The sequence below is a fragment of the Hippocampus guttulatus genome, chromosome 14 (assembly GCF_054856545.1).
Source record: "Hippocampus guttulatus isolate MCC_2025c chromosome 14, RoL_Hgut_1.0, whole genome shotgun sequence".
NCBI classification, from domain to species: domain Eukaryota; kingdom Metazoa; phylum Chordata; class Actinopteri; order Syngnathiformes; family Syngnathidae; genus Hippocampus; species Hippocampus guttulatus.
The window spans coordinates 7,597,734-7,620,339 of NC_141274.1; the positions used below are offsets into that span (position 1 = coordinate 7,597,734).

At 41.0% G+C, this 22,606-nt stretch overlaps 5 protein-coding genes across 6 annotated transcripts; 1 reads left to right on the forward strand and 4 right to left on the reverse strand.

Moving 5' to 3' along the window:
• Positions 1–197: 197 nt before the first annotated feature.
• rab31 (RAB31, member RAS oncogene family) lies at positions 198–8,394 on the reverse strand. 2 transcript variants are annotated; one of them, XR_015102890.1, is made up of 8 exons: positions 8,187–8,394; positions 7,013–7,092; positions 6,063–6,144; positions 4,903–4,974; positions 4,546–4,652; positions 3,763–3,872; positions 2,577–3,297; positions 198–2,298 (listed from the first exon to the last, which is right to left on the reverse strand). XR_015102890.1 is itself a non-coding variant. In XM_086129701.1 (7 exons), exons 1-7 carry the CDS (start codon positions 8,220–8,222, stop codon positions 3,200–3,202), a joined length of 585 nt encoding a protein of 194 aa, XP_085985827.1. In that variant the 5' UTR covers positions 8,223–8,394; the 3' UTR covers positions 198–3,199. The 2 variants fall into 2 exon arrangements, 1 of the variants encoding a protein (XP_085985827.1); XM_086129701.1 differs by having other exon boundaries at positions 198–3,297.
• A 677-nt stretch (positions 8,395–9,071) lies between these two features.
• On the reverse strand, positions 9,072–16,286 carry ralbp1 (ralA binding protein 1). The gene is made up of 10 exons (XM_086129859.1): positions 16,226–16,286; positions 15,236–15,520; positions 14,271–14,714; positions 13,325–13,674; positions 12,702–12,863; positions 12,403–12,534; positions 12,191–12,301; positions 11,618–11,739; positions 11,428–11,548; positions 9,072–10,805 (listed from the first exon to the last, which is right to left on the reverse strand). Exons 2-10 carry the CDS (start codon positions 15,483–15,485, stop codon positions 10,476–10,478), a joined length of 2,022 nt encoding a protein of 673 aa, XP_085985985.1. The 5' UTR covers positions 15,486–15,520; positions 16,226–16,286; the 3' UTR covers positions 9,072–10,475.
• Positions 16,287–16,426: 140 nt separating this feature from the next.
• dnaaf6 (dynein axonemal assembly factor 6) lies at positions 16,427–18,854 on the reverse strand. Its single transcript, XM_086129523.1, has 6 exons — positions 18,684–18,854; positions 18,534–18,600; positions 18,362–18,467; positions 18,123–18,219; positions 17,515–17,600; positions 16,427–17,296 (listed from the first exon to the last, which is right to left on the reverse strand). The coding sequence occupies exons 1-6, from the start codon at positions 18,777–18,779 to the stop codon at positions 17,167–17,169; spliced, it is 582 nt and encodes a 193-aa protein (XP_085985649.1). The 5' UTR covers positions 18,780–18,854; the 3' UTR covers positions 16,427–17,166.
• Positions 18,855–18,967: 113 nt separating this feature from the next.
• LOC147194780 (MICOS complex subunit MIC26-like) lies at positions 18,968–19,931 on the forward strand. The gene has a single exon (XM_086128924.1). The coding sequence runs from the start codon at positions 19,135–19,137 to the stop codon at positions 19,780–19,782; it is 648 nt and encodes a 215-aa protein (XP_085985050.1). The 5' UTR covers positions 18,968–19,134; the 3' UTR covers positions 19,783–19,931.
• Positions 19,932–20,383: 452 nt separating this feature from the next.
• On the reverse strand, positions 20,384–22,606 carry eif3f (eukaryotic translation initiation factor 3, subunit F). Its single transcript, XM_086128923.1, has 7 exons — positions 22,462–22,606; positions 22,078–22,148; positions 21,566–21,783; positions 21,399–21,490; positions 20,973–21,109; positions 20,628–20,741; positions 20,384–20,528 (listed from the first exon to the last, which is right to left on the reverse strand). Exons 1-7 carry the CDS (start codon positions 22,571–22,573, stop codon positions 20,451–20,453), a joined length of 822 nt encoding a protein of 273 aa, XP_085985049.1. The 5' UTR covers positions 22,574–22,606; the 3' UTR covers positions 20,384–20,450.

The window sequence follows — 22,606 nt, forward strand, 5'->3', positions numbered from 1 at the left end:
GTTTCACTTGCCGAGACTTCTTTTTACATTTTAAAAAAACCGACAACAATTTTGCACAGGCCTCATCTGTGCAGGTTTTCAAGATAGCTGAACAAAAATGTCCTCCCTTGGCCCTAACTTCATGGTAATGGGTTAAGTCATTGAACATAATCCTGTATGCAAAGGACCAAACTATGATAAAATAAAGTGCAAGAGTATAACATTGTATAATTACCATTTTATTACAGTACACTGATTAGATGCATAAACAAGTTAGAGGGATACAAGAAAGCTCTACGTTCTTTGAGAAATCAGATGATTCATACAGAAAAGGCACTTTTAGGAACATCAACAAATTTGACATCCAGTATGTTTCACATGATCCCTTCATGGCATATAAACAATGAGTCCAGCATGGATGAGATAAAGTATTGATGCGAAAGAAAACTTACTTAAAAAACACGCTTTAAAGAGTGGAGTCATGTAAAAAAAATCTTCTTGACCATAATGTGTTCAATGTGGCCCCACTTGTCGAAAAGTAGAATTCTGATTAATATTGCGTTTGTGGAATATGTTTTAAGCATAAAAATCCATTTCAAGGGCGGCCATTTTGCCACTTGCTGGTGATTGAAAATGACATCACAGTGCCTCAGGCTTAGGCACTGTGATGTCATTTTCAGTCAGCAGCAAGTATAGCAGTACAAGGCAAAATGGCCACCCCTTGGTGGATTTTAATGCTTAATTCATATTCCACAAACACAATATTAATAAGAATACCTATTTTGGATTTGTGATGACACAATAAAACACATGGCACTAGTTACTTCACTTCCCCTTCAAAAAGATATTTTGTGTTTGTTAGTCCATTGTATGTAAACACTTTCTTTCATGCTTAAGAGTTTTTTTTAAAGTAAAAAGTAACCCTTTTTGGGTAAAAATATAAAATAATACATGGAAAACACATGTACTCCCTGTAGTGAAACCACAGAACATTAAAATAGCAGAACCTCCAAAGTGGGACCACACTTCAGCTCAGTGAACATTCAAATGATGAGCTTAGCAAATGAGCGCTTGATTTTATTTAAGTTTCATTTGATTAAACAGCTATTAACTTCCTTTTACACTTGTATGACAGGTAAGACGCTAAAAACGGATTACTGTTTGTGCGGGTGAGGCGAGTTTCTTCACACAAAATTAAACGCCATATAATACTGAGCAGCGATGACATCAAATTAAGTTCCATTTTCTGTTCTATGGTTATCATGGGCATGATATAAAGAAACACAGCCGACAGCAAACAACACCCGGAAAATTGCCATTTTAAATCTTGTAAAATTACACCCTCATTGTTGTTAGGTGACATTTTTTTCCTTGAGAAAGTAAACAGGAATTCTCCGAACAAGGCAACTTTTTTTTAGAATATGACAAATTAATCAGAGTAAAATTTTTCCTTTTTTTTTAAAATTAAGATATTATTCTTGCCAATTTCTAACTTTGGCAAGAATAACTAACTTTTAACTCACACAAAATTATCTTCTTCCATGTAAAGTAAAAAAATAATCATAAAATTCTGAATTCTCATAAAATTCAACATTTTTGTGCCATAAAAATAAAACATAAAAATACATACAATTGCAACTTCTTTCTCTAAAGATTATGAAATTATTGGATTAATATTACATCTTTTTTCTTGTAGTTTCATATTATATTCACGCGAAATTATGACATTTCCACATAAAATTACGGCTTTCTTCATGCCAAATTGACACTTTTTGGTCATTAAATTACAACTTTTTTCCATCATAAAATTACTTCATGCCCAAATAATTTGCAACTTTTTCTTCACAAAACTAGCATGTGTGAAAATTATAACCAAAGAACCAAAAGGGAACCTAACGCGATGGGAGAAAAAAAAAAAAGGAATCAGCAACTGGTAACTTCAAAATACCTTCCTGTTCGCTCTTTGTGAAAAGGTGAATGCTTTTACTCTTGATATGATGTTTCCACAATGGAGGTTCCGCAGTAGTTCATTCAGCATGTAAAAAATTGTAGTAAAGGGTAGAGTACTGTAAGCATTACAGTTGCCTCTTACACAAGTGCATACGTGTGTTTCTGCTACACATCTGCAGGTGCATTAAAATTGTATGTTTGATGTGCCACTGAAGAGCCTGCAGTGCATTGAAGGTAATGAGAGCAGACGGGAGAGAAGTGCTCTGCAATGCAGCACCAGAGGGCGACATCTGATTTGCTTTGCGGGGTGGGGGGTTCTTTTCTGTGATCATTTGAGATTACACCACATGTTTGAATATTAAGGCCACACTGAAAAGGAGAGAGAATTGCAAAAGTGACCACAAGTTGTAATTTTGTACAATCTTTTGATGCTTGTTAAACTTTAACCTGACAAGACAACCTGCAACTTAGCAAACAGCCAACTGGCAAACAGTTTCAGGTGGATAAGCACTATTAAAAAAAAAAACACCACCACCCGAATGGATTGCAATAATCGTTGCAATAATATGAATTTTTTTAACATTCTAGTAATATTGCAAGGGTTTTTTGTTGATTTTTTTTCCCAACATGATGCTTTTTGGTAATACCTTTTCACCTTTTCCTCGGATATTCCTGCTGTTGTCCGGTAAATTGCAATTATTTTCCTCCCACATTAAGACTTTTTCCTGTAAAAATCATAAATTTGACTAGAATAATTTTTTTCCACAGCATGGTTGCTCGTATAGTACTACAACTTTTAAAATTGTAATGTTACAACTTTAGTTGTCTTCCCATTTAATTCAAGTAAGGTTACATCATACATCTTGTAAAATTGCATTTTTGCTCCCCTAAATACAGGATTTTCTTGCATTGGAGTTTTAGAATGTAATGTAATGTTTTTTTCTCGTAAAAATCTCATCTCATAGAACAATGTTGGGGGTTTTTTCCTCATAATGTTAGAACTTTATTCTTGTCAAACAATACCTTTCTCGTAATATTACAACTTCTTCCCTGTAAAATAAAAATGATAAAATAACTTTTTCTTTTAATATTATGACTTGTCAATTTTTAGGGAACTTTTTTTATTATCGCAATATTATAAAATGTATCGAGAATATAAAACCTTCTTTTTTTCCTTTTCATAGTGGCCCTAATACCTTTTAAGACATGAGACACTAAGCACAATGACGTTCTGCATTGCGGCTTGTGACCTTGACAGTTTGTTGCTGTACTAGCAGCACCTCCTGGTGGACACAGCAGGCTGTCGGGTCAGTTTGAACGACTCCGTACTTTCCACGTCGGGGTTGTCCAGCGGTGGGATCTGTTTGCCTGAAATAGAAAGATGTGAAAACGGTGCCACGTTGTATTTGGAAGCACAGAAAGTCCTCATGTTTTCACTTGCGATATGGTTTATGTTAAACCTGTGATACAACACGTACTAATGGGCACACAACAGGGGGTGCATCTCTCCCATAAAAGATAATTCGTTAAATATCTCGATACATGGGGTACGATACGATTCGAGAGCGGCACATTTTCATGTGGAACGATTAGATTCGCAACAGCAGGATTACGATTTGATTCGCTATAGTACGGCTGTAGCTTTTGTCATTTTTAATAATATGTAAAAACATGTAAAAGCTCTTCAATTAAATCCAAACTATTCATCCATGCACCAAATCCAAACTGTTTATCCACACATGGGTCGGTCGGGGAGCCTATCGAAGCAGTTGTTTCATTTGAACCGTTTTTCCGATAAATATCAGTCTTCGTATGAAGTGGCATGAAACGTACTGATCTTCTGGAAGAGTTCCTCCACATTGACGGCATTCCTGGCGCTGGTCTCGATGAAGATGGCGGCAATGGATTCGGCAAACTCCTTGGCCTCCTTCATGGGGACTTCCCTACAATGTCACATATGAGATCGATGAGGATCTTTTTTTATGGACATGCAATAGTGCTCTGAGTTTAAGTTGCTCTGAGACTGCTCAAAACTGAAAACACTCATAAATCATATCATCTTTCGCCATTGAAATGAATGCAGATGTCATTACTACATTCCAGCGCACCCAAAAGCACCAATAAAATGTTTGGTAAGATGTAGGAAAAATAGTATTAAAGCAAAAGCATGGTGTGTACACCTTCGCCGCCAGGGGGCAGAGTAACACATTTAGACATGCTGAAGAAACAAGACTGTTGCAACTAAGCCACAGTAATATTAGCCCATTTTTGCACAGGATGAAGAATATATGCCTGTGAGTATCGTTTGCTCCGTCTGCACATGTAGATACCATTTGTGTTGAACTGTTATTTAAAGATTTCAAACTACTGCAACATTTGAGACATTTTGCATAGCGTGTTAGCATTAAGTTAGCGGACTTTTGTGAGACAATTAATGCGATTTGGTGAATTAAAAGTGTCATTCACTTTTTTTTTTTTTTTACGGTAAAATTTCAAATGGCCTTGAAGTAAGACCTTGTCTGTCCTGTGTTTTTCAAGAATTGTCCACTGCCAAACTATTCATGTTTGCTACATTATGGTACCACTTTATGAGTCCAACAACAATGACTATCCCACCTGATGTCTCCTAGGTCATTCTTGTTCCCTGCGATGGCGACAACAATGTCCTCGGGTCCGTGTTCCTTCAGCTCTTTCACCCACTTCTTCAATGTCTGGAAAGAGTCCTGCACACACAGTTGGCTGAAAATTACCAGGTCAGCTTAATTCCCTCCATTCTGTGGTAATGCAGTTGCACAGAGCTGGGATAGGGGGAAAAAGGGCGGAAAATAGTTGTCGGATGTCCTTGTGGTTTGCAAGTCTGCCACAGAGTTCTGACGTTCGGTGTCTGACCTCGGCTTTGACCTTGAGATCGTGTGAGTTTTCCGTTTTCTTTGTTGTTATCATTATTATTGCTGTGCTCAATGAGAGGCTTACCAGTTTAGTGATGTCATAGACGATGACCGCAGCAGCCGATCCTCTGTAGTACATTGGAGCTAATGAGTGGAACTACAAAGGGGAAGAAAAAAGGCTTCCATTAACTTGACTGAAATTTTATGAGAATGTGTCGTAACTAGACTCAAGTGGGCTTTCCTGCCATGACCCCACAGACAGCTCGTGACGACTAGAAACCATGCCGCTTCTTGTGATGAAACGAACTTCGGTGAAGACCGTTTCAAACCCTCGGCAATTGCTTTATTAAGAAAAGCTGTCAACAGAGAAATGCTTGCAAATTACACTGGTCTCAAAAACATGACTCACGCGCATTCAGCAAGACCTTCTGTGCTGACCTGAACACTACCTGAAGCACTGCCCTACGTGTACAACTTCATAGCTAGTACTTGTTCCATGAAATTGTACTCATTTACTTGTATTTGTTATTTTGAAGATTCCGCAGCAATTCTGATGGCTGGACTGCCTCCAGTACGTACAGCTTCACCTCATCACAGATTTTTAGGGTGAACCTATCCCCCTCTAAAAACACACTTATTAGCTGTTTTTGTGCTCATCTTATGGCATCTCTGTGCCAAACAAACATTACTATACACTTATAGTACATAATACGGCTGTACACGAATTGGCAGTGATTTGATTTGGGATTTGAGTGGCCGTGGAAAAGCAATCGGTGAATGTGAGGCTTTGTAAAGTGCTTTGGGCGCCATTTGGTGTATACTATTTTGATCAAACTGGATTTTTCAGTTATTGGACGACGACCTGTCTTTTTTTTATTTTTTCAGAAAAGTACAAAAAGAACCCATTCGATTCCATTTGGATGTCATTCATGACTGTGAAGCGGGATTTTGGGGGCAAAAGACATAAGTAGTCCTTTGTCGAAATCTTGCGGCATCTTTCAGCAATTCTAATTCTGTGCTTTGTCATTAACCTCCACAAATAGCGAGGGTTCACTGTGTTCAATATTTTCCCTGTGGTCAAATGTGAATGTGACTCCAGGCTAGCGGTGTCCTTGTGATCTTCTACACGAAGGCAGACCATGGCGTTTCACGGCAGACAGCGCATCGCTCACAAGAGAACAAGATACATGATGGGGGCATGTGAACAACAACTAAAAAAGGACAACTAGAGTAGTAGTAGGTCACCCGCTCCTGTCCCGCCGTGTCCCAGATCAGAAATTTGTGCAGCTCGCTCCCGGACGGCACGGTCTTGGTCAGGAATGAGGCTCTAGGAAGAAACATGTAGCATTAGCCACAGCATAAAACTTCACTGAGCAGTTAACTTTATTTAGCATTCGTGACTGTGAAACTTCACGCAGCATTAGCGTCAGTCTGAAACTTCCCTTAGCATTAAGGACGGTCGAAAGATTCCTTTAACATCAGCCACAGTGGAGCATGTCACTTGGGAATAGCAACAGTCTAACGCATCCTTTAGCATTAGCAACACTAAAACATTCTCTGTGCATGAGCAACAATATGAAACTGTACTTGGCATTAAACGTCCCTGGGCATTAGTGATGGTCGAAAACGTGAATGAGCATTAGCGATGGAGCAAAACGTTTCTAGTATGAGTAATGGTCAAAAACATCACTTCGCACGGTTAAAATTTTCACTCAGTTTTATATTTCTCACAGCCTCACTTAGCATTTAGCAACAGGCTAAACATTCACTTTGTATTAACTTCACTCAGCATTGGACTTCAGTTAGAATTAGCAAGAGCAGATTCTCTATTGGTAATATCACACAAAAACGTTCCAACAAGTTTAAAAAGTAAAAATCTATTTCTCTGGCTATTCCAACAAGACTGAGCATTTTGGCAGACTATCATATCGGGGTCATCTTTTCACATTACTTTACATTAAATTTAGCTTAGAATTAGACTTCACTTAGCATTAGCCGCAGTCAAAACCTCTGCATCAATTTCTTTTTACACTTGTGTGGTGGTTAACAATATTAAACTTTAAGCTATGCAGTTAAAAAATGATTAATGGTGTGAACATTTTGAATTTGGAATACATTATTTCAGCTATTTCCATAATTCCAACTGTATTTCACAAGCTGCTATGCTGTTGCTGTTTTCCTGACTGTGGTCTCACCCTATCGTGGGGCTGATGTTGTGGTCAAAGTGATCCTGGACAAAGCGACATACAATGCTGGATTTGCCCACACCAGTGTCCTGCACACACATACGTACACATACGAACATTGGCAGTCAGCAAGGACAATGATTCATTCAGAAAAATCTTTGCCATCCCAATCATGCAAGACAATGAGAAATGCAAAATCATAGAGCACCATTATGTATCCCAATATTTTACAATAATGTATTTACACAGCTGACTCCACTTGTTAAACTTTACCAGCATTAAACTTCACGTAGTGACAAGCCAGTGCTTCACTTAGCACTCTTTCATGTGTTTCCATTTTAAAATGGCAGCATTTACCTCAAGAGAAGTGCATGTAAATTTTATTATTTGAAAATATTAATATTTGTGTTGAGAATGCTAAATAATTTTACAATAAATACGAAAATAGTGAAATGTATTTCAAGAAAATTATTTTTAAGTTTAATTATTACATTTGAACGTATTGTATTAATTTAAAGGGTTTTACTCAGTCAAATTTAAATTCCATTTTTTAGTAAAACGTTTTTTTTAATATTACATAAACATTAGGTGAAAAAAATTATTTATAATGCACATTAGGACCATTTTCAATATTTAATAATTTAATCTTAATGTACAGTATTATTTTGTGAGTCGCTGTGGTGAGCGTTGAAGGGACAAGCCGAAAGTCACAAAAAGTAATTCAAAATTTGTTATTTAATTAATTAAAAACGCAGAGTAAATGTTGTACTTTTCGTGTGTTTTTAAACGAAACAAAAGGCAAACAATTGCCCAATACTGTAAATGTACGGAGTTAAGAAAAAAATATATATCATATTCTGAGAACGGTCAGCTCTCTCATGAAGTGACAGTTAAATGTCGAGTCGGTGCGATTACGTCATAGAACGTCAGAACGTAACCAAAATGTTCCCGAATTGTCAGCTGCTCCTGATGAGGTTTGTTTTTGGGTCAACAGTTTGCCATCAAAGGGGTAGAACGGGTTTCACGATTTTCATGAAAAAAAAGTCGACAGTTCAGATCGCTAGTTAGTACGGGGTCTCGTGAAGTCCAACACACAAGGTTAGATTAAACAAATAACAAACACAAGTATTTACAGCGAAAGAATGTCCCCAAAATGGAGGGAGATAAAATAGGTGTCACTTACCCCTAAAAGACAAACTTTGAGCTCCCTTATCGCCATGGTGGGTCGCCAAAATGACTTAAATCATTGTACAGTATATTAGTGTTCCATTACTGTCTTTGTCTCGTCATATTTGAAAAGTGTTCTTTTTTTCAGCGGCAGTCCCCGACTCTACGTAGGAGAAAAAAACCCAGCCCCGGACTGTCTGACTTGCTGACCATCAGCAAGAACATCTCGCACCAAAATGTGATGCACATCCTGTGACGGATTCCAAAATAAAGAACTACCGGTAAATGGCGAAAGAAGCGTACTATACATAATGACACAAGTTTAAACTGAAGAGATCCTGTTTTTAATTGCGAACAGCATACGAATTCATTTTGTTTGTCAGCTCGCAAATCGCTCTAAAAACATTACTAGAATATACGCGCACACATTATTTTCAACATGAATAATTTCATTTTGCTAACTTCCTGTATTGGGTTTTTGTGACTACACGTAACTTTGCATAACTGCATGTCTGAAATGGGCAGAGAATAAAAAAATGGTAATATTTGGGGGGTGGGCTCAATAACAGTTAATGTCATCCCTCGTTTGTCTTATTTTGTATTTATTTTTCCCTTTATATAACTACAGTTCTTTCAAACTGGTCAATAGATTTTTTACAAATGTTTTAAATCTGAGATGCAAGTAAATTTTCAAGATTTTTTTTTTATTGTTGTAGATTCTGAATCTGCCCTAGTTTTTTCTCGAACACATCAGGTTTTCATTGTAATCATATTATTGTAATATATTTAGTAATATTTAATGCTGAATGGAAACATTAAAAGGAAAAATCCTTTGGCTGTGTTGGGCATAAAGCAAACAAGTCACTAAAAATGCATGCTTTTCCTTATTCCTCACAGCATATAAATGTTTCAGTCACAGCGTTATTTAATAACACAGATCATGAGACAAGAAGCAAGCATACAAGTCAATTAAAGCGTGTATAAAATAATTTACACAGCGAGGGGGGAAAAAATGAAAATATGAAATGTCACACCCGAGCCTCCAACAAATTGCCAGAAGATAACAGGATAGTGTTATAAAATACAGAGCAAAATATATGAGAAATCATCATGACAATTCCCATGGAGATGATTGCACGGTAACACTTCTTTCAGCCATTTGTTACCTATAATATACAGTATTTCTACAAACATTTCAATCCACGTATATCTTCAATGTAAATATTTAGAGCTATCATATGTATTCAAAGAGCATTTGTTTTGTTTAATCAGTCTTCATTTTGGCACAGTGTATTGTTGACATATGAATTTATGAAAATATATGACAAACATGTTTATTATTATTATATGCGAGGAGTATTTGTGGACTTCTTGGTTTCGTTAATTTTCAAGCGTTGCCCATAGGACTTCATCCAACCAGTGTTTCTAAATCTTTAAGAATTTAGTCAATGTATTGTAAGCTGAACAAATCTCACCCCCCAAAAAAAAAATCTGTATCAAAAACAAGTTTCACCAGCTGACGTCATATTCAAGGAATTTACAAGGGCTTTCGAGATGTGTAATTATTTAGTCAATATGTTGACCCAAAATTAAGCAATGATCAAAATACTTGTTTTTCGGCTTGAAAAATAAAAATGTCAAACACTACCAACCAGGTCAAGCAACAAACATCATTAACTCAAACATTAGCGAGACCTTTCCAGCGCTGTAATTAATTTGTCAATATTTATGCATAAAATGAAGCAGTAACAGGAAGTAAAGTGGGGGTTTTTTTCTTATGCTTGAAAGTCGCTACGTTTACTCTTAACCATGGGCCAAAAATCTATTTTCAGCAAAGTTCATCAACTCATGCATAATAAAAAGCCACGATAAGAACCTCCCATATCTGTAGTTATTTAGTCAATATGTAAGATGAAGCACTGACAATCTTTTTTTATACTTGTAATTTGCGACTAAGCAGGTCCAAAATAAATTGACAACAAACCTCATCAACTCACACGTCATTTAAAAGGCTTATACAAGGACTCAGATTTGTAGTTAGTCAATATGCTGCCTCATGATGAAATAATGACGAAAAAGAAGACTTCTTTTTTTGTTGTTGAAAATGTCAACATTTACCGCTACCTCAATCAATTCGGGACAAACCTCATTGACTCACACATCATACGAAAGGCCACAGCAAGGACTTTCCAGATTTGTAATTATTTGGTCAATATGTCACCATAAGATGAAGCAATGATGTACATACTATGGTATTTGTATTTTTTTTTTTTAGGTAAGGGAACACTCTTCTTCCAACTTTGCCTCACATGTTGCCATCCCGCCGATCTTTGCTGGGCGACGGCTTGGGAGGATCCTTCACTGTCTTTCCGGGGGGTGCCACAATGCAGGCAGCAGCGGCGGTACTGGTGCTGCTGTCGGCAACCTTGGCTTGCTCCTCGCCACCGCCTCGGGCTTCCGGGCTGGGTTCTGTGGGTGCGGCTTGCTCGGCTGCTGTTGGTGTCGGCAGCGGCGGCGGCGGCGCAGCAAGCTCATGCTGCACCTTGTGGCTCTGTAGGAGGCGCAGCTGGACGCGCAGCTCCAAGATGGCCTCCTGCTCCTCGTGGATGGCCTGGTTCAGGTGGGTGTTCTTGTTCTGTGACGCAAAAGTCGGTCGGTAACGGTCATCTCATGAGATTCCAACCCAGTGAGCATCTAACGTCCTTGCATTATTTTCAGCGCTTGTCTTCTTTAAGGACGCGAATAAGATACAATACAAAACAATACATCCTGAGATGGACCCCGTGTGTTTTTAAATAAGGCCAACAACATTCCACGATACTGTACGTAATAAAATCATATAGTAATACCATAATTAAGTACAATGTAAACAAACACTTTCGCGCATCATGATTAAATAACTGGGTTTGTCTTGTGTGCACAACTTGTCACCAGGGAGCAGAATACTACAGTTATGCAGACCGACAAAAAAAAAGAAAAAAGTTTCACAACTACTGTAACTGAAGCTACAGTAAAAGTGGTTTTTTTTTCCAGAGGATAAAGAATATACATGGAAAAAAAAGTTTTTAATCACTTTTTTTTCATTTCATTATTAACAAAAATAAATGAAACAATTATTTGATGAGATAAATTGATTTAAAAAAGGCGTTAACCCTTTTCACGCACACTTGACTGAAGCATCATAACATTTGATGACATTTCACACAACAACGGCTTGAACTCGCTTGCTGTTGACTTTTGAGGCAATTCCTCTTTACCTCCAGCTCCTCGTTTTGCTTCTGAAGGTCCTCCAGGATCATCTGCAGCTCCTCCTCGTCCTCACTTTCGCTCTCACTCTCCGACGAATACTCCTCGGTCTCGCTGCGGCCCTGCTGACGACTAGAGAGGAAGATTAGGGCTTTAGTTAATACTCTGGCACCACAGCGTATATTACGGCCACTGACTTACCTCTGGATATCTGCGATCTCCGCCCGTAGCCTCTCGATCTCCTCCTTCTCTGTGGCAATCTGTCGGCGCAATACTTGCTCCAGAGAGATTAACTCCTCTTGTTCTGTCAGGATCTCATTTTCCTGACCAGACATAAGGAAGCAAATGTCATAAATAAATGTGATGAAATCAACATGTTCTTGCTTTTTTAATATACAGTATAATGTACAACATTTACAGTCCTCTCATATTTTGATTTACTTTCTTATGTTTTATTTATTATTAGTTATCTTTGACTTTGTTTCGAATACCTTTGATGTGCCGTGTTGTCACTTTTCAGTTGACCTCAAAAACGGTGTGCTTGTTCAATCATTAACAATGTATCGTTCAAAGAAAGCAAGCCATTTTCATCACCGTAGATCGGTGACCTGTATTTTAAAATAACACATGTACACAGGGGTCGATTGAAAGTATAGATTTTTGCAAAAATATTACATTGACCAAATTATGACGAATAAAGTATCAGGCTAACGCTTGCGATATACACAACCAGTGCTGGTTTATGAACTGTATGTAAGGTGGCGAGGCACTCACCTGTGCCAGTAAAAGGTTAACCACTTCCTCCTCATTCTCTGTCATCTCTTCTTTGGAAACGTCTTCCTTGGACAGGCTGGCGATTTCCTGGGCGATCTTAGTTTCACACTCCTAAATCATCGCAACAACAACAACAAAAAAAGAGTCACCACCATGACGCCAACCTCGTTCAACGAAGGAGGGCGTGGCATTTGAAAATGAACGCCTCTTACTTGTCGCTTGGCCTCCCTCAGCTTACGCTTGAGAGCTGTGAGGATTCTCTGGACCTCCCAAAGACGCTCCTCTTTGGACAAGTCCTTTACGCCAGCCTGCAGGTCCCTGTGCAGGCAGTTGAGCAGGAACTCCTACACAAATACATCAGTCGGGACAAGATAAAATAGAAACCGTAGAGTATAGCGTATATTTTTGTCACTTCCAGCCTTGTGTCCCCTCGAACCTTAAAATGGGAATTTTCATTCAAGAGGAGACTAACGGCAGCAACACAACAGACGGCAAACATTTATCTTCTCACCTGTCGCCTAATCTCCTCTTTGATGCTATCCTGAGTCTCAGGCAGTGCCGGCATGGTGGCCATGTTGGACCAGCGGAGCGGGCGCACCACCTGCCTCAGGGCCACATCACCGAACAGCTCCTTCGCGTGCGTGAAAAACATGTAGAGGACCCGGTTTCCGATCTGAAATAACGGTGAGAGGGTCAAAGTTTATTTACTAAACACAAGGTGGGAGAAGCCCTCTATGATGGGGGCGTTTTCGATTACGCACCCAAAAATTAGTTCACATCTATTAGACATAACTCAACAAATATTTTTTTCCCCAATTGAACATAATTCATCGCGTCTCAACAATCAACTATCATTTAACAGTGGCCCATATAGTCTACTTAGAGGAGTAACTTTGCCGTTTGCTGTCCACACATGCACTTTAGTGATCTAAAATATTGAACGGGGTTCATTTTATTTTGTAATTTCGTGAGAAATATGATTTAAGAAATTAAAAAATTGTCAAAATTGCATACTTGGTAAATTGGGAAAAAGTGGAGCAGCCCAATAAATATCCCACATCAGAATAAATGTTCTAAAGTAGGCCGGAGCTTCAAAGATAAACAGACCTAATTTATGGCAATGTAAAAAGGGACCTGTATGGTGGGGTTGAGGACGATGGAGATGTTTTGGATGTTCATCTTGGTGTCGGCCTCCTTGGCGATGACATGATCCATGTGTGTGACCAGCCAGCCCAGCAGGAGGCGGCTCTCGGGCGGCGCCTCTACCAGCAGTCGCTGGAACTCGCTCACCTTGTCGGCCTCCGCCTGCCTACCGCACGCATCCTCGAAGCGCTGTCCCAGGTCCCGGCCCAGCAGGTTGTCGGGCAGCTCGCGCAAGTACTGCTTGAGCAGGCTGGCCACCGTGTGAGGGTCGTACTCCTCCAGACACGGGCACTCCTCCCGGTCATATGCCGCTTTCAGCTCGTCCACTTTGGACTTCATACCTGACAGAGACACGAAAGATCATTCATTCTAGTTTTTTTGTTATTGTTTTTTCTTTGGGGGGGGGGGGGGTCTCTTCTCTCTGTGCCCCCTTTTTTTTCTCTCTTGCCATCCTTCTCCAAAACAATAAAATAGGTCTTCTTACATTCATTTTCTATTGCTCTGTTTCTTTTTCTCTCTGTCTGTCTCAATACAAACTAAGTACCAGTATATGTACTTAATATCGTTGTTGTTGTTGCTTTTTGTTCCGTCTTTTGACTCAATCTATCTATCCCCCTCGAAAAACCACAAATTAACAGTGACTTGTGGTTGTCCCCTGCCCGTGCTTTTATTTGACTTTTCTCTCTCTATCTGTCCCCACTCATTCATATTGGCACATGCTATTGTTGCTTCCTGTAGTCTTCCTCTGCGCCTGTCACCTCTAAAACTAAGAAAGTGTTGTTATGGCGATTTTTTTTTCCTCCATCAGTCCCGTTTGAAAACCCAGCTTAGGAAGTGTTGCTTTTATTTATTCTCTCACTTCTCCCTGGTCGTCCTCTCTTACAAGGGTATATACAATCAAACATCTTTATAACTATTCTCATGGTGTGAAGCATACCTGAGACGCGATAGATGCCTTCACACTTCATGCCGTAGTTCTCGATGTAATCCACACACTCCCTGAAGATTGCGGGCAGCTGGATGCCATCATATAACGCAGTCCGCTTCACCGCCTCCGCTAGGGGGGCACCGAAGATGGGCCTGAAGGCGGGCATCTCTGCTGGCAATGTCTCCACGTCAACGGCAGGGGCGGTACCAGTGGCAGGCTTCTTCTTTTTCTTCTTCTCTTTCCACTGTTTCACCACATCTGCAGCTGTCAGGTCCTTGGACTTCTTGTCTTTTGCCTCTTTAGGGCCCTTCTCCTTCACCTTGAAGTCCTTCTCCTTCTTCTTGGAGAAGCTGGGCTTCTTGAACACATGGATGCCTTTTGAGCGCTTCATCTTGGACGGGCTCTCCGCCTCGTCTGCCGAGCTGTCCTCCTGGAAGGCGGCATATCCTTCCGCTGGGTCGAGAGAGGGAGAGTAAAAGGGAGGGAGAGTTTTGGATAGTTGTTCTACATGAGAAACAGGAAGGGAGGCAGGAGAAACAGGGGGTGCTTGGAAAAAAAAAGAGGTCAGCCACGAATGTGGCACAACTCCCTTGTGCTTCAACCGCCCTCATTTTAAATCATTTAAAGTCTTTAAAAAAGGCAGTTCGTGCTCACTTGTGCCACCAGGTATTGAAAACAAAAGTTGGTGAATAAAAAAGTCCTTTATTATAATGCAATATTGAATAACATGTCAAATATATTCTTAATAATACATTAACAAATATTCCATAAATCTAGCTGGCGGTGAGGAGACCGCACCCCAAGATCCCGCGCTTCCCACCCCCCACCAGCTTTTTCTTTGGCTTCTTTTATGAAGCCACCACAAAAGGGAACTGGAAATGGAAATAAGGAAAACTGGGATGAAAATGTAAAAACAGGCAATAGAAACACCATCCATCCATCCATTTAGTTAATCCATATTAAGTACCACTTACTGCGCTTCTCCTTCTTCTTGAACTTGTTCTTCTTCTTGCTGTGCTCTTTGTCCTCATCTGACACGTATGCATCTGGCGCCTCATGGTGGAGGCCATCGTGCGGTGGCGATGGGTCACCGGTGCGGTACAACCCGGGAAACTTGGTGGGGCTTATCTCCTCGGAGCTAGGGGTGCGCGCCACGCCACCCGGATGCTCAGCCCGCCGTTGCTCGGCGGGGCTGCTGCTGGGTGGCAGGAAGCACTCGGTCATGGTAGCTGCCGATCACACCCTTGCCACCATCACAACTATGAAAAAGTTATACATGAGTCATAAACTCTATTTTGCTTTTAGGACAACGGTGGGCGCCTCGGGCGGCAGGTACCAGAAAATTTTATAATTGATTATCACATTACATAACAGAGTAATCAGATGAAAAATGAAGATTAATAAATGAACAATCACTAAAGGTACAGCTTTACAAGACTTTTGATATATTAATTCAAATTCCTTTGACACTTGCAAAGTGAATTATGATCTTATTCACACCAGTGTGAGTCTGTCAAAACATTAAAACAGAAAAAAAAGACTGAACGTATGTAAGCGAGTTATGAGCTAATGTTTACGAACCTGTCATTAAAGGTGGAATCTCCCCAGAATAAAATGCAGTTTTAATCATTTAAATCAATTAAAGATGCTAATCCTTCACTACACCACTCGACGTAACTAATAAAGGCCAGTGGCCAGTAAGATCATGTTTTCTCGGGGATTTTACAGGTTCGGCGTACAATATAAGCGAGTAGAAGCAGGATATTGTCAGGAAAGTGTTTTAAAAAAGGACATGCTAAGCACTGAATGAAGGGGCCCGTGTGTGCTAACGATACTCCAGCATTGCGAGCCGTTAGCTTTTTTCCGCTTATCTTTAAAAAAAAAAAAGAAAATGTTGACGTTCAACAACGTTTTATTTAAAACGCTATAGGAATGTGTGAAGTATTTTAAGTGACAAACTTTACCAAGTGCGGTCAAGTCCACAGCCTCGTAGTTTCCGGTTTTCTCGGGTCGTGAAATAAATAAAGCCGTCTGCGCCTGCGCAGTGGAACAAGTGCACGCCGGGAAACCAAGAGTTTCCTTCCTTATTGATACCAGGAGTCATATACTGTACTGTACTGTATACAGAAACAAGTGATAGTCATATGAAGCTTTTTCTACTCAACTTTGGCTTTTTTTTTTCATTTTATTAATGACATTTGCCACCTGGTGGCTCAAAAACGCTTGACATTCTTGATCAAGGATGTAGAATATGTGGATACATTTTATGAGGGTGTTTTACAGTACAGCACAAGTACACAATCTACAAAGTTGGATATTGGATAGGTGCTTGAGGAAGAAAGGAAGACAGAAAAGTAGTTCTAAACAAAGGAAGGATTCAAAATAAATGGGTTTGAGGGACAGAGCTAAGGGAGGAGGGAAGGAAGCCAAAAGGGAGGGTGGTAAGGAGGACTAGAGGTCAGGAAGAAGAAAAAGGTCTGGAGTGGAAGATGAAAGGAAAGGAGAAAAGCAGGTTTAAATGACAGGAGGAAGGACATACGAATAAGAAAACAGGTCTGAGGGAAAGAAGACAAGAAGGAATGAGAGAACTGAAGGATGGAAAAGATGCCAGGGGAAAGAGGTCAGAAAGAAAGATTTCACTGAAGGAATTATTGAAGGAAAGATGCAAGAATAAAAAGCAATTTAGGAAGGGAAGGAAGGTCAAGATGTAAGAGACAAAAATATTCCATGAAAAATTGGACTATGACATAAATGAGAAAAAAAATGTTTACACCTACTTTTGCCCCACTCTGTTTTGAATGTCAATTAAACATGCTGTCTTTAAAAAATCATCTGAGCATTATTTTGTCTTCAAAAAGAGACTTTGGAGATCCATTCCAGGTGTGATCTTGCGAGCCATCGAGTTTCACTGCATGTTGATGGCGTCCAGTGGTCGATTCATCACCAGCGTTACTTCTAATTCCTCTCTTTCGCTAAAAAACTGAGCCTTACCCTCCTGGTGGTGGACCGGGTGTGGGAGGTGAAGGCCTAGTCGACTACAACATTAAGACACAAAATGTGCAGGTTAATGTTAAGATTAGAAACCAAAATAGTTGAGACTTTTTGTGGGTCCACTCATGATAGACATTGTTCTAAACATGTTATAACGTAACATGTTTTAAATTAAATCTGATCTGAGGTGAAGTCTGACAGAAGTGTGTCATGAGCATTACAAGAGGTACCGGTAATCAAGGGTATTAATAATGTTACTTACTATTTTGGTGTCCGAAGATCAAGGAACTTTTCTTTCAAGTCCAGAGTCACGTCCGTCGCTTTGCTGTCCGGGAGTTTGATTTTCACCTGGTTGTAGAAATATCCATCATCAACATTTTGGACTGTTGTGCTTAATGTGAAATGGGTCCAGGATATGAGGACCACACACATGTCTTGTGTTTATTTATTGTAGTGGAGTCTGAGCTTTCAAATGCTCTTGTGACCTGTAGAGCGGGGCACACATACATACTGACAGTTGGGACAAATTTGAACATTCTTCCCTCCCTTTGTGGTCAAAGTCAACAGGGAAGGTCTGATTATGGAATTGTGTCTCTGAAACAATTTATGAGCAATTTTACTATGGTGTGGAGTGAAGAGTTGATTTCTTTTTATTTATTTATTGACATGACGGTGCTTCCAAGTAGTGTGGCCATCACTTAAAAACTGGAGATTTTCTAATCGCCTCATTGCCAAGTCATGAAGTTTGGAGGCAGTCAAATTAGCCTCACTGTTACAGCGCAAAATTCTGAACGAGTTGCTCTCATTTTGGGAAATAGGCAGATCATTTCTTGGTTGTGGAATTTTCCACTTAGACAGAAACCTCATTACCAGCATTGCCTCACAGCACATGGAGGAAGGGTCCTTTCTGCTCAAGCCCAAAAAGAGATCCTCTGTGCCGACACTTTGCTTGAGGATGATTTCATATCTGTGCATAGTCACAGGGGGGAGAAAGCACTTTATATTTCACGTCTTAAGGCTTGATTAGTGACTTCCAAAATAGGGGAATACGTCTCATTTAACAGTAAAACATGACTACTGTAAATCCATATGTTGCTGTGTGAACTTACTGAGGCTGCGGCCGTGGGTCAGTGTCATCATCGTATTGCGGGCCGTCGGCCACCTCCTCTTCGCTCCACACCTCTTTGCTGTTCTTTTTCGCGTAAACTGACGACTCTAAAATGCACACACAACTTGCATTATCCGTTTTATTTCTTGATGAGAAATAAGTTAGTACTGTACCTTCTTTCTCTTTTTTGGTCGGTGGCCCTATATGTCCGGGGCCCATCTTTGCATAAGGAGACACATCCTGAAAATATTTAGAATGAGAAAAAGACTTCAAGAACCAGGGGAAAAAAATTATTGAACACTGACATGGGAAAATATACTCACTTGATAATCGTCATCATTTTCCTCTTCTTGTTGAGAGGAAAGCAAGGCAGACAGCGCCTTAATGTTCTGAACGGATGAAACGTCAAGATATTCCATTTTTTTTCTCAATTGAATAAATTATATCACGACTATTCTACTTTTGTAAAGTATCTTCCCAGCAGAAAGCGGCATGCCACTGTTGTATCGTAGAGACGTTGTTGTTACCATGGGCACAATTACGTCACATGACCAAGTGCTACAAAACGTCAACTCGTAATGTGACGTTTAAAGCGACACTCCGTACAACAGGCAATAGGATCTTCGCGTTTTACAAAAATAGCTATAATTACCGAGATATTTTTGTGCCGTATGACGAAGTCAATTTCTGAATGAAATACATACTACAAAATCTAAATGAGGTTTGTTGTGTTGTGGTTGTGGAGATAGTCGAACGTGTTCGCCTTGGGGAAGGATGTTCCTCCCGAGTCGCCGTATTGGCCATTCATGGTTACCAGGGATCATGTTGAAGGTGACGGGTAGACTCATGGCCGGAGCCTTCACCTTGTGGCCAGCCACCGTCTACGCCGCGGCGGGTGACGGAAAGAAACCCACGCCTGCAAAGCTGAAACGGGAAGACCTGTCGCTGTACGCCCCGCCGCGACAAGAGAAAGCCGTCTCTGAGGAGCCGAAAGTCGGGCAACTGGAGCGTAGTGTTGCCACGCTGCGGAAGTTTGCGGAGCCGTACGCTGCCTGGTGTCGGACCACCTACGACCGCATCGAACCCAAAGTCCAAAGCGCGGCGCAGCTGGCGGGCAACTCCTGGGCGTTTCTCAAAAACCCGCCGGGGGACTTCTACGCGCGTGCCGGTATCATTGGCTGTACCGGCGTGCTGGGGCTGCTTCTGGCCAGACGCTCGCGGGTAAAGAGGGTCATTTACCCGGCGGGTCTCATGGCCACCAGCGCCTCCCTCTACTACCCAGATCGTGCTGCGACCATCGCCAGGTCCGCCGGCGACACCTTATACGAGGGGGCCGTGCACGGCTACGCCGCCATGGAAAGGATCCTGAAACCACAAAGCAAAAAGGCCGAGCCGGGTGTCGACTCTCCGGGGAAACGTTGAGGGTCACCAAAGCAGGAAGACACCAGCAGCTCCAACAACTGGGTGCTCTTATTTATGCCTACTTTTTGTATGAAGATAACTCAGGCTGGACAATTAGAATGTATATTTATGCAGAGAATTGTGACAAAAATAATAAACAGTCAAACGTTTCACAGACTACGTGTTACTCAAAAAACATTCAACTAGTGGGACAAATGATCAATGTCACCATCTCGAATACAATACTCCAATGATAACATCCCATTCATTAAAGTAGTACTGCAGTAAAATGAAAATGTTTTTAAGAGTACACTGACCAACTTTAGATTTTATTTCAAATGTATCAATTATCACTGTAGTATCAATATTGCAAACTAACAATACAGTCCAAATTAAAACCAAATATGTACAGTACTCGAGCACCTTCAAATCAATTGTCACTTCAGCATGAGATTGAGATAATTGTGTCATTGATTCCCATCGTGACTACATTTGTACCAGTTTTTACAGATAAATTGTGTTGCTATCAGTTTGTTTCCTGGAGCACTGTATCACAAATGTGCCTAGAAATCCAAATCAGTGATCAAATGACGCCAAAAGCTGCTTCAAGGATGGGATGGACTCTGGGAATATTTTGCTTTTATTCATCTCAGAAAAGGGCAACTTGTAACCAAAAATTAAATAGTGCCTCAGAGCAGCACCAGCTTCTCGTTCAGGGCGATCTGTGCTTGGGTGAGGTTGGACAGGTACGTCACCATCAGGAGGTCCTGTAAAGAAACATTTGACATGGCATTAATTGACGTGTGGTTAATCCAATTCGGAGAGAAAACATGACCCATTAACCGTGACAAGAAAGACAAACATACGTTGATGTTGGAGTTGATCATAGTCTCAAAGTCCTCCGCTGAGATGGTGGGTACCTTGTTGACCAGGTCCATCAGGAAGCGGCCCACGCTGTTGTCTGCAGTCACCTTGCCAGACTGAGATGGATAAAGAGGTCACATTCAGCACAATGCTTGCTAATATGGAATTCTAGGAAGTGCATTGTGAGATACAGTGAGGGCGCAGTACATTCAAACAACACTACAAAATGGCGACCTTGCTTTATAGGGCACTATGTAGTGGATAGGGAGAGATTCCAAACACATCCCAGGTTAACGTTCTCAAAGTACGAGATGCAGGCGATTGACAAAATGTCTGTAGAGACTGACCAGCACGTCCTCGATGTACGCTAGCACGGTGGTCAGCATGTCCTGAACGCGTGCAGCTGAGCCGGCCACCTGGGAGAGGTCCGACGTTAGGCCCTTGGCGCGACTAGGAATGAGGCGTGTCCTCTGCAAAAGGTCCACTTAAAAAAGCAAACAAATAAAACAATATATAAAGACAACACTGTGAAGGCAAATTTTTATTCACAGAACATTAAAAAGGTGTATTCAAGGAAAACGTGCAGAGATCTTGCAGGGTAAGATGCATGTCTTACAAAGTTAAATGCAACTTAGTCATTACCATATTAGATATATTAGAGACTGGGAAGACGACCCCCCCCCCCCCCCACCCCAAAAAAATTACCGGTACTGTCATTTGTTCCCCGACTACTTGGTGGAAACGCTGACACTGAAGAGTGTTTCTTTCCTTACCGCCTATCCTCTCTGTGTCATAGTAGACGTATTTGACTGTGAGTGGAGTAAACATCACGCCGACCGTCTTCCCGGGCACGCCCATTTGTGCACTATGTAAAAGATGAGGTGTTAGGAAGTGGTCGTTGGCATAAAATGAGCGAGGAAATAAAGACGGTGAGACAGACCTGACGTAGGCACGAATATTCATCTTGCCGCTCTGCAGGGCTGTGTCAGCGGTCAGGTGGATGGGGTTGGTTGCCTCGCGGCTGTAGTACTCGTGGATGAGCACAGAGTGCTCAGTGATATCGAAGCCTGTGGCGTACCAGCCGATGATGACCTCGCTGGGCGACACACGCTTGTGTAGCTCGTACATGTTTTTGGCAAACTCCATGTCAACGGCGACCTGAGGGAGGACAAGGAATATCAAGTCACACAACTGTCCTTAAGCAAAGAGTCTCATCAGCGCTCTAGAGGTTGCTGCTGCTTAAAATTCCCTCTTGGCTGGCAACCAGTTTAGGGTATACCCCGCCTACTATTACCCGAAGAAAGCTGGGATAGGTTCCAGCGAGTCCACGACTCTTTCACGTAGCTTGAGTTGTTCTCAAAAGTGCTCTTCAAAATGGAGTTGAGTGCTGTCTTTTTAAAAAAATAAACTACGGTGACAACAATAAAGAGTAAAGAGACATGAACAACGCACCTCGTCTTCAGACTCATTGTGGGGCACAGAGAAGCAGTTGGTCACCTCGATCGAGTGCTTGTCGATGGTACCTGGAGGGGGACAACACACCTTCAAATAACACTTAAACGTATCAACTAGTTACAGTTAGCCACAGTACACCTACTACTCACATTACAAACGCATCGGAAACGTTACAATACACTTTGATCGTCCAATATTACCTAATCTTAACAGACTGATATTTACGAGTGCATGACAGTACCAGATGTTTGGTTCAAGTGCTGTACTAGTGAGACTAGGTAACACGCATGCGTTAGCAGCAGACATGCTAAAACCAGCGAACGCGCCAACGATTGGACGAAGTGACAAAATGGGCTATTCACCAACATAATGGCTTCTTACCCAACAGGGTGCCAATCACGCGACTCGCTCCCTCATTTCGTCGCTCGTACGAGTCGCAAATGGAAGCTAGGACGACGGGATGAACCTTCACAACCGGCCCGAAAACCGACATATTGGAAAAGAAGGAAAGGAGGGATTTCTTCGT

Bases quoted from the DNA above. Each gene is read 5' to 3' on its own strand.
- rab31 (XM_086129701.1), bottom strand. From the start codon at position 8,222: ATGGCGATAAGGGAGCTCAAAGTTTGTCTTTTAGGG. The intron at 4,975-6,062 runs GTGACCTACTAC...TCCCCTTTGTAG, and splicing joins ACACGGCGGGACAGGAGCGG to TTCCACTCATTAGCTCCAAT. The intron at 4,653-4,902 runs GTAAGCCTCTCA...CTGTGTGTGCAG, and splicing joins TCTATGACATCACTAAACTG to GACTCTTTCCAGACATTGAA.
- ralbp1 (XM_086129859.1), bottom strand. From the start codon at position 15,485: ATGACCGAGTGCTTCCTGCCACCCAGCAGCAGCCCCGCCGAGCAACGG. The intron at 12,535-12,701 runs GTGAGAAGATAA...GTATTTGTGTAG, and splicing joins AAGAGGAGATTAGGCGACAG to GAGTTCCTGCTCAACTGCCT. The intron at 11,740-12,190 runs GTGAGTGCCTCG...ATGTCTGGTCAG, and splicing joins TTAACCTTTTACTGGCACAG to GAAAATGAGATCCTGACAGA.
- dnaaf6 (XM_086129523.1), bottom strand. From the start codon at position 18,779: ATGGAATATCTTGACGTTTCATCCGTTCAGAACATTAAGGCGCTGTCT. The intron at 18,601-18,683 runs GTGAGTATATTT...AAATATTTTCAG, and splicing joins AAAATGATGACGATTATCAA to GATGTGTCTCCTTATGCAAA. The intron at 18,220-18,361 runs GTAAGTTCACAC...GACTATGCACAG, and splicing joins GACCCACGGCCGCAGCCTCA to ATATGAAATCATCCTCAAGC.
- LOC147194780 (XM_086128924.1), top strand. From the start codon at position 19,135: ATGTTCCTCCCGAGTCGCCGTATTGGCCATTCATGGTTACCAGGGATC.
- eif3f (XM_086128923.1), bottom strand. From the start codon at position 22,573: ATGTCGGTTTTCGGGCCGGTTGTGAAGGTTCATCCCGTCGTCCTAGCT. The intron at 22,149-22,461 runs GTAAGAAGCCAT...GTCCCCCTCCAG, and splicing joins CGTGATTGGCACCCTGTTGG to GTACCATCGACAAGCACTCG. The intron at 20,529-20,627 runs GTATGTTTGTCT...GTTTCTTTACAG, and splicing joins TGATCAACTCCAACATCAAC to GACCTCCTGATGGTGACGTA.